Consider the following 10808-nt stretch of genomic DNA (forward strand, 5'->3'; position numbering starts at 1 on the left):
GGTACTCTATGGAAGACCCTAAACTTCTACTTCAGCTTCGTCAACATCTATGTGAAGACTTCAAAATGTATCCTGCAACTTTAGAACATTTCGCTTTCCAGTTTGGAGTAGCCACGTTTAATAAGACCAGATTCTGTAATCATGTTAACTTCATTTCTACGTGCCTTAAATCTAACATCATTCAAAAAGGATTTCGATCAAATTGGAGGCCGTCTATTGCCAATGTTCACTCTGATATTGTGTCCAAACCTATTATAGACTGCTCAAGAAGAATTATGCGATCCAGTTTACGCTCTTTTCAAGCCTCTTGCCAAATTAATAGTGCCAAGATGGAACAATTTCGCAATTTACTTAAAGCTTCCTGTAGTACCACTGAATCGTGTTGTCCATATGCTGAACAGAAAATATTATGACTGTCTTACCACTGCTAAGAAAAATAAACTCGATAAGCTGAAACGTGCAAGGAAGTCGTCTACCGCTACTAACAGCTCACCTGATACATCTAAGCTAGTTGTGACCATTCCATCGGATCTTGAACTAATTGCTGAAGAAAGGTCTGTGCTCTCTAAAGGTCTGTCATTTGTTCCTAAACGCGAAACTATTGATGAATTTCAAGTTAAGTATGATCTGGAACAGTACTACCGTAAACTGCGACTTAAAGCACACTTTCATAACCAGGACACTCTAACTAATAAAACGGATGAATTCACTTGCCTAGTTTCCAATAACTCCAATTGGACTCCACCTCTAGGAAAATTCGCTGCTTTGGATCTGTACATCAACAAATGCCGTCATGACATCAATAACTTAAACCTGAAACGCCATGTCAGAAGCAAGAACCTCAGCCGTGGAGAACTAAATGCATTGCGCTCTCTGAAAAACAACCACAATCTGAATATTAAACCTGCTGACAAGGGAGGTGCTACAGTCGTATGGCAAAAAGACCTCTACATCGCTGAAGGACTACGACAGTTATCGGACGCTACCACTTATGAACAGACACCCACAGATACTACAGCCGAAGATCAACTTCGTGTCAGTACCACCATTAACAACTTGATAAAAGAAGGTGAGCTGCCTCCTAATGCCAAGTGCCTGATCAATTCTAACCCCACTTGCGCACGCTTCTACATGCTACCGAAAATACATAAGACCGATACTCCTGGTCGACCTATTGTGTCCTGCTGTAATTGCCCCACTGTTATCATCAGCGAGTTCTTGGATAATGTTCTTAGCCCTATGGTTCAGCGACTGCCTACGTACATTAAAGACAGCAAGGAAGCACTCGTGCTATTTGATCAATTTCAATTTTCTGGCGACCATCGTCTTATATTTACTATGAATGTTACATCTTTATATACCAGCATACCCATATCGGATGGCCTTACTGCTCTTAAGTACTTTTTGGAGTCAGATAATCCTACATCACATGCCACATCTACTCTTATCCGCCTTGCTGAATTAGTTTTGACCACCGCTTCGTTCACCTTTAATGGATCATACTACCGACAACTTACTGGAGTCAGTATGGGTACTCGCATGGGAACCAGTTTTGCATGTTTGTTTATGGGTTATCTGGAGCAACAAATATTCAATGAATACGACGGTACCAAACCTTTGCTTTTCAAACGCTACATCGACGATTGTGTGGGAGCTGCATCTTGCTCATATGACGAGCTAACCAATTTCATTAATTACATGAATTCCTTTCACCCAGCTATCAAGTTCACCCACGAGATCTCATACACCAATGTCACATTTTTGGATATCGATGTTAGCATCAAGGGCTCTACATTATCAACTTCCGTCTACTATAAACCTACAGATGCACACACCTATTTGAATTATGAGTCATCACACCCACCCAAATGCAAAGACTCTATCCCTTACTCACAATTAGTTCGACTCAGAAGAATCTGTAAACAAGACGACGACTTTAAAACACGCGCCAAAGAAATGATGTCCTTCTTTTCCAATAGAGGATATCCCACCAACATCACCGACGGCTGCCTCAACAAAATTAACAAGATGACACGGGAAATTGCACTCCAACCCCGGGAAAGCGCTACATCTACCGATAGAATACCGCTAGTCCTCACCTATCACCCAATAGCAAAACAAGTTGCTGAAGTAATAACCAGGAACTTTGAAATTTTATCATCAGACCAAGCCACAAGTAATGTGTTCACATCACCACCTATGCACGCCTACCGCCGAGATAAAAATTTTAAGGAGACTCTTGTTCATTCCAATGTTAAATCCACACATAACCCACCTCCTATTGGATCTACTACCTGTCTCTTATACACATCTAGATGTGTATAAGAGACAGGCTCTAACCGATGGGGTCCATTTGGAATATCCCTCTATCCATCTACAGAATGGGAAAGTAAATTAGACTCTTTCAGTATTTGAACCCGATCCTTCCGACATACCATGTTGATGGTCTTGCAGTCTGGGCCCAGTAAATTATTAGTACCATATCCCCATCGTAGGACATACTGTAAAATTATATAATCCGAAATACGAGAAATATCAAATTGGACGTCTTCTTGATTTGGACCCGATATCCTCCAATCCTACATAGTCAGGGCAATACAGTAGTAAGACTGGATCCATCACATCGACGTAAAATTGATATAATGCGAAACAGGCAAACATCAAATTCGATCCCCTGAAGAGAAGTTATAAAAAACCTATAAAATATAACATGGATCGCGTTTTATTACGAAGTGCGATAGAGTTTATCACAAAGTGCGACAGCTCATTATATTACAAAGTGTGACAGAAATTTATAACAAAGTGCGACAACTCAGTTATTACAAAATGTGACTGACTTCATTACAAAGTGCGACACACTTTATTACCAAAGTGCGAAAGTTACTACAAAGTCCGAGGATTATAAAAAAGTGCGACGCAACATACGTTTTTAAATATTTGTTTTTAGCATAGGCCTACTATACATGTATTTGTCACACAAGCGTTTTAAAAATTTCTTTGTTTTATTACAAATAAAAGTGTCCTTTTCTAACATAAATGAATTCAAACTCAAATCGCGTCTCAAAAGTCACATTTATTTAAGAAGAGCTAAAGCACTTTGAGACTTAATTGTAATTCGCGCTATATAAAAACCTGTCTCTTATACACATCTAGATGTGTATAAGAGACAGGTAGAAACAGCGACTGATTGTTTGTTCCTACTAAGACTCACTTATTTTCCCTGGCAGAGAGAGAAAATTAAAATTTGGAGTGAGAGAATTAAGTTGAATAAATATAATATAAATCATTAAAGGTACATATACAGTGTTTAAATAAGGACATGATGGAACATCGTAGGGTACCCTGTAGCTTTTCAACGAATAAAGTCCTATAAAAGTCATTGTGTAATAAAATGCCTCCGACGGGATTCGAACCTGCGACCTCTCGCTGACAAGGCGAGCGTCATATATATCATATATAGGCGAGCGTCATATACATATATATATATATATAAGTATATATATATATATATATATATATGTATATATATAATTTGTAATATTTCATTAGATATTTACTCACAACTTAATTATTATTATTATTTTATTATTACAGCATTATTATTTTACTCAACCCAATTCATGTACAGTATATTGTATAAGTAACCTCTGCTAATTAGCATGCATCAGCTCTGTACAGCTATATAAACCATTTGTTATTTTATAAAGTTTAGGCCTACGCCCTTATTGTTTATGCTAATAAAGTGTTTAAAGGAGGTTTGTTGTAGGAACGACCGAGATATTCGTGTAGTAATAAACGTATTTATGTCACTAATTTTAACCTTTGTTATTTTTTTTAAAATAATGTGCTGTGCTCTTATTTATCTACCATTTATATCCATTACATATCTTTCAATTAATTGTTATTGTGCTCTGTGAGGATGAATTCGGAAGATACTCATTAGATGGAATAAAACCTACAGAGGCCTAGAATTGCAATTTTTCCCCCCTATTTCTTTCAGTAAGTTAATTAGACCTCAGATAAGAAAGTATAATACATACTCCAAGTATTGCAATACACGCCATCGTGTTGGGATTCAATATTTCGACATTAATTATGTCATCATCAGGAATAATTTAATTGATTGAATGATTATTTAAAATTAGACTTCACGTAGAGTGCATTGAATACTTTAGAATAAGTCTCTCGATTATAATAATAAATTATTGAGCTTACACTCCCAATGTTACGGTGCGTCAAAACCAACAAAATTTACATTAAAAAGCACAAAAACAATATTTCATTTAAATTTTTTTTATTTATTTACCTTATTGTTATCCTTGGGGCTGCTCAGGGATAAAATTCCTGGTCCTCCGCAGATCCCAGCAAAGAAGATAACAAACAGTGATACAAAAACAAAAAATACATTGAAACACAAAAAGCGGTACTACAGCCATTTATTTATTTTTTATTCATAGGAAAAATCTCAAAATACCATCTTTAAAAACATTATTCATAAGAAGTTAACTAGATTTGTCACTGGGCTAAAACATAACTACAGAATCAATACAAATAAAACAGAAATTAAAATTAAAATAATAGTCAAAAACACTTAAGTATGCAAATACAAAGCAGATACAGTAATAAATAGAATGTAGGACATAAACCACCCAGGACATAAACCACCCAATTGGAATATACCATTGTTAAAGTGGGTGGGCAACAGGGTGAACAATTTATCTATTTTATCTAGCTTTACAATAGGACTTAATTTGCTACTGTACACTTCTTTTATACGCCTTTAATTCATTCATTTCTTCTGACAACATGCATGTTGGTTAGTAATCATTGTAGATTTTAGTAATCACTGTGCTTAAATATGTGTATAAATATATACATTGTTTATATGTATGAATTCTTTAAAATATATTTATATATATACACTGTATGTATATATAAATAAAATATAAGTATTCTTTAAAGCTAACAACAAAAGCATAGATCACATAATGTAAAAAGCAAATAATATAAATATAAAAATAAAGAATCATTCAAGGAAGCAGATCAGAAACGCATTCTGTGGTCAAGAACGCAAATAGTTTCAATAAGTATCATAACAATTATTCTTGGAAAACCAGGTCACTAAAATTCGGAAAATTCGGACCAACGGGCCTTCGGACCAAAGGTACTCACTCAACTAAAATTAGGAACTTTGAACTAAAGACCATTCGGACTAACGGGCCTTCGGACCAAAACCCGTTCGGACCAATGGGCCGTCGGACCAAGACCCTTCGGACCAAAGGTAGGCCTACACGCCCTGAGTGATTTGTTAATATTCTGCATTTCTTTCATATTTTTCTTCATTTGTAGTTACAATGCATTCACACCTATCCATCGAAGTCCTAACCGCAATTAATTTGTGTTGTAGTGGGTGATGGGAATTGAAGTTTCAGGTACTGGTTAGTGTGTGTGATTTTTCTGTACACCGACGTTGTGTTGTTACCTTGTTCATGTACTGTGGTGAGTGTGTCTAGGAACGGTACCGTGTTATCTTTCATGAGTTCTTGGGTGAATTACATGAAGGGTCTATGTTATTGATGTGCTGGTCCAGATCATTGACTATGCCCCTTGGGAAGATCGCCAAGATGTCATCGACATATCGTTTCCGGGGCTTGATGTTAGTTGTAGCACTCGAGCTGCTTTCTCATCCACCATTCCATGTATATGTTGGCAACAAACGGTGACACATGCAGGCCCGTAGCCAGAAGGGGTCGGAGGGGGTCAGACGATCCCCACCCCCTCGGCTGGGGTCACCCTTTTCCAGGCCAAATATTTTTCTCATAGAGTTGCTAGACCTATAGCCTGTGGCCTGTGGATCAATCTCAGGCCAAAATGACACTGATATTAACTTTTAGTTCAGTCGAATGTTCTTGCCTATATTGATTCTAGAGCGAATCATTGTCAAAATATCACCTCGTCCTGTGTATACACCTTTGAATCATGATAATTATATTCAGCATATATGCAAGGGTGTCAGCCTTAACTTTTATATGCTAAAAATTCTGGGTGAGAATTCCCCCGAACCCCCACCACCCGCCCCCAGCAGCACATGTCATAGAGCGTGTGCCTACGGTACACATTGGGTCGGTGGGGCACCCGTATGAAAAGTCACCTTTGGTTAAAAAAAGACCCACCCGCAGTCAAGAGCAGTGAGCAGTCAAGTCTGGCTACGGGCCTGACATGACTGCTCATTTTCATACCAAACTTCTGTCTGATGGTGTCATTGAAAGAAAATTAGGTGGTAGTTAGAATGAATTCCAATAGGCCTATGATGTCGTCTACTAACTTTGTTCTCTTTTTAACTCGTCATCCACCATCAGTGTTTCATTTGGTAACAGCTGAGTGTCCTTGTTTTTCTCTACAAATTGTTTGGAGTTTTCTAAGTGGTGTTCTTCTGTGTTTCCAACCAGGAGACTAGTAGGTTGGGAGGTAAAAAAAAGGGAAAAAAGAAAAAAAAGAGAGAAAAAGAAAAAAATGATAGCCCAGAATGCCTCAAATGTTATGTTCGGGCGTCTAGAACACAAAAATTTCGCGGGGGAATGCCCCAGACCCCCTACGACAGTGTTGTCTCAATCGGCCCAACTTTCGGCCCCCGCTTCCGGCCCCCCCTTTTGGACATTTCTGGATCCGCCCCTGCCAGCAGCACATGTCATAGAGCGTGTGCCTACGGTACACATTGGGTCGGTGGGGCACCCGTATAAAAAGTCACCTTTGGCTAAAAAAAGACCCACCCGGCAGTCAAGAGCAGTGAGCAGTCAAGTCTGGCTACGGGCCTGACATGACTGCTCATTTTCATACCAAACTTCTGTCTGATGGTGTCATTGAAAGAAAATTAGGTGGTAGTTAGAATGAATTCCAATAGGCCTATGATGTCGTCTACTAACTTTGTTGTCTTTTTAACTCGTCATCCACCATCAGTGTTTCATTTGGTAACAGCTGAGTGTCCTTGTTTTTCTCTACAAATTGTTTGGAGTTTTCTAAGTGGTGTTCTTCTGTGTTTCCAACCAGGAGACTAGTAGGTCGGCTAAACTACGGGATAAGTTGTAGCATATGGATCCTGTGTAATCTAAGATGGGCCTCATAGGACAATTCGGTTTGTGTATCTTCACATTGCATTAAAGCATATTATAAGCCATGTAATAAAATCAGAGAAAGGCTGGCTCATCCGAAAGATAAAATCAAGGAGGAGGAAATGAGTGTATATGTGGGAGAGATTGGAAGAAGACCTCTACATACCAGACTGGCAGAACACAAAGCAGACATTACTAATAATACAGGAGGGGAGCGCACAAGGTCAACTCCAGTGGCGTACTATGAAATGGGGTGCTGATGGGGGCGGGGGAGGCGCGAATGTGAAGTTGGGAGCTCAAAATCAGTGGAGGGGAGCTACTGTAATTCGAAAAATATTGTGATTTTAGGTGATTTTAACTACCGGTACTTGTCAGTGATTTTTTTTTGTGGGGGGGGGGTGCAAATAAAGCGCCCTCCCCTAGATACGCCACTGGTCAGCTCGCACCTAAACATCATCTGTTATCCATAAATCGGCAAAAACAGACCACATGAGATAATAATCACATACCAAGCTGGAATACCACCAATATAGACCTACTACAAAAAGAATGATCCCACTATAAAAGAGGCAATAATGGATCAGAAGGAAAAGCTCACATATTAACGATGACCTCTTACATCATCGCGGGGACATCGCGGGGAGCGATTTTTTTTCCGTACGAAACATTTGCATGAAACTTCAATCGGGCTATCTCGGATTGACTCGACTAAGTTCGATACGAGGAACAAGAGAAGACACTTCGCAATGTCGTGACGCTCGAATTTTACTATCATTGCTCTTTCTATGTTTACCTACGGTAGGCCTATGATATCTTACGGATTTATGGGATGTACGTGTGTAACTAACTGTGACCTTCTTGGATGTTTATTAAATGTTAGTATAATATCTACAACAACCACAGCTAGTACCCCCTTTTATAAAGTGTTGATAAGTACTACCAGAGGCTAGAGAGAAAGAGGATAAACTATGGGCCTAACTACAGGCTAAGTTAAGTCCTACCTAGTATAGGCCTAGGGTCCTAGGCTGACACCAACAGCCACGCTTTACATACAGACGTTGATTGAAATTTTGAAAAAAAAATGGGGAAAAAAATTAAAGCATGAAATAAAAAAAAGAGTACATAAGAGAAATATTATTAAATAAATAAAATATACCATTCGACGGCGTTATTGAACTTGACCAAACTATTCTTGTAATGTAATTAATGTTAAATAATAATAATAATAAATAATAATAATAATAATAATAATAATAATTTCAGCATTAATTACCTTGACCTAAGCCTTGTAATGAAGAACCATACTATTTACTAGGCCTATAAATAATAACTAGCCCAGGGCGAATATCTTTTGTGTTATTTCTCTTAACGTGGTTTTTTTAATTGTTCTCTAATTCTTCCATTTTCTAAGTTCCCCTTAAGGTAGGCCTACAGGCTGGTTTTAGTAACATAATAATAATTAATAATAATAATAACAACAACAACAATAATAATAATAATAATTTCAGCATTAATTACCTTGACCTAAGCCTTTTATACTATTTACTAGGCCTATAATTAATAACTAGCCCAGGGGGAATATCTTTTCAGTTATTTCCCCTTAACGTCGATTTTTTAATTGTTCTTTAATTCCTCGATTGTCTAAGTTCCCCTTAGGTAGGCCTACAGGTTGGTTTTAGTAACATAATAATAATAATAATAATAATAATAATAATAATAATAATAATAATAATAATAATAATAATAATAAATAATAATCATTTCGGCATTACATGTAATTAACCTGGTCTAGTCTTGTAATGAAGAATCTGCAGATTACTATGCCTGATATTAATAACTAGGCTTAGGCCTCATTTATACATTCATTGGTGCTCTGCCATTTTGGCAGGTCTTATGGCATCCAGTATTTTAGAGCTGCCTCTTCTTAGCTCTTCTCTTAATTTGAAAATAACTGTCGCCCTGTTTCATTTGATTAAACGCCCAGAGAAACGCACTTTTCCTTACTCTATGTGCTTCCCACAGAAAGATTTTTTTGTAGTTAGGCCAGGTAATTATGCAAAACCCAAACTCACTAAAAAATAAAAATTGCCACAGTATGTAACTCAAGTTAAAATAACACTTTTTTACTCGTGCAGCTCAATCAAATATTATGTCATTTTAAACGACTCATTAGTATTAGCATGGTAACATCAATGTATTTTCAACAATTAGACAGCGACGTTCTCTCAGATCAGAAGTTGTTGATGACCTTTTGACCTGAATTCTGCAATATGAAATTTTCGGGTCGATTCAGTCGAGACGGCCCGAGTGGAGTTTCATGTAAATGTTTCGTACGGGAAAAATCGCACCCGGCCCCTGGAGAATACCTCATAAACCAATAAAGGGCGCACGTCATCGAATAACATCGAGAGAGCAGCTTAACTCAGTCGGCTAATTTGGTGGTAGCCACTGTGTGTGCGCTGAACCGTGGAGATCTCTAGGTCCCCGGTTCAATTCCCATCGCTGCCTCTCCTTGTGTCTCAGCTAGAGGGCTGAAATACAAGTTACAATATTTAGCGCATCGTCTTTCGGATGAGACGTTTAAGCCGTTGGTCCCGTGTGCATTTATGGCCCATGTGCACGTTAAAGAAAAGAGTAGGGGATTGTCTCCCGGTGTCACTGTCCAATCACCACCAGAAGGTGGTAATAAGTCTTCTTCTAGACTTTCTTTCTATTCTTGGTGTTTACACCAAATAAATCCAATCCAAACATCAGCAGATGACGCAATGGTCTGGCTGAGGTAGGTCATTTACCTGAGAAAGATCAACGAGGTTGGTCGAAACTGTTGTGGTAAGAAATTATAGTGTTGACTTAGTATATTAAAGAAAATTCATCTAAAAATACTCTTTAATTCTAGAAATACAATTGGAAAACTAATACAAAAAGAAGTAGATATAACAGTAGGCAAATTGTGGGAACTGCAATCATTGATTGAGGAAATAACTCAGTTTTTTAGCTACAAAGAGAATAGTCCAAATTTCTAACTTAAGTTAATAATCATGCATCTGTAAAGTATGCTATTATTAAAAAATACCATACAATAGAGATATTTGATATGAACTTGAATGGCGACTAATGTACACATTCTCACATTTAATACCGCCAAAGGCTACCGGATACAGTTGCTTAAATTGTATTATATCTCGGTTAACTTCAGCAGTTTTCTCAGATTATATCACATATTTATGTTTAATTGATCAAGCAAAACGGTTCCCGCCCCGTTGAACAAAAATCGAACAAAAATGAAACTTTAGAAGTTCATATTCCAGGTCATGTGTTGGCTATTAGACTGTATTCCTTGTTTGCTGTAGGTTAGATACCGTGCATAAGTGTTGTAAAAATGGCGGAAATGGGTAAACCGAGCACTGACGAAGTAATTATGTGTTGTAAGTGTTCACAAGTTTTGAGGAGTAACGATGTTGCAGAGGTAATTTTAATTATAGATAAACTATTTTTTAAAGTTTTCTCGCCTATGTAGTTTGACAGTTTATGTTGATCGTAATAGTTACTTTAAGCAAGCCCGTAGCCAGGATTTTGGTAGGGGGGTTCTTTTTGATACTGAAAGGGCACTTGCGAGCACCATTGGCTGGGGCCAGGGGGCTGCCAAGGGCCCCCGGTGGGTCGAGGGCCAAAACCCTGGAAGCTCCCGCATTCTAAGCA

At 37.9% G+C, this 10808-nt stretch overlaps 2 protein-coding genes across 2 annotated transcripts in view; both read left to right on the plus strand.

Annotated features, from left to right (window-relative positions):
* The first annotated feature begins 390 nt into the window (after nt 1-390).
* Nucleotides 391-2325, plus strand: LOC117117624. The gene has a single exon (XM_033261992.1). The coding sequence runs from the start codon at nt 391-393 to the stop codon at nt 2323-2325; it is 1935 nt and encodes a 644-aa protein (XP_033117883.1).
* Nucleotides 2326-10433: 8108 nt separating this feature from the next.
* The window catches only part of LOC117117649 (tripartite motif-containing protein 2-like), a 5405-nt gene continuing 5030 nt past the window's right edge, over nt 10434-10808 (plus strand). The window contains exon 1 of the mRNA XM_033262027.1: nt 10434-10575. Within this exon, the coding sequence (XP_033117918.1) occupies nt 10489-10575 (87 nt within the window). The 5' untranslated portion in view covers nt 10434-10488. The remainder of the gene's footprint in view (nt 10576-10808) is intronic.

The sequence above is a fragment of the Anneissia japonica genome, unplaced genomic scaffold, assembly GCF_011630105.1.
Source record: "Anneissia japonica isolate Jap-2015-1 unplaced genomic scaffold, ASM1163010v1 scaffold3334_len1275209_cov185, whole genome shotgun sequence".
Lineage (NCBI taxonomy): Eukaryota > Metazoa > Echinodermata > Crinoidea > Comatulida > Comatulidae > Anneissia > Anneissia japonica.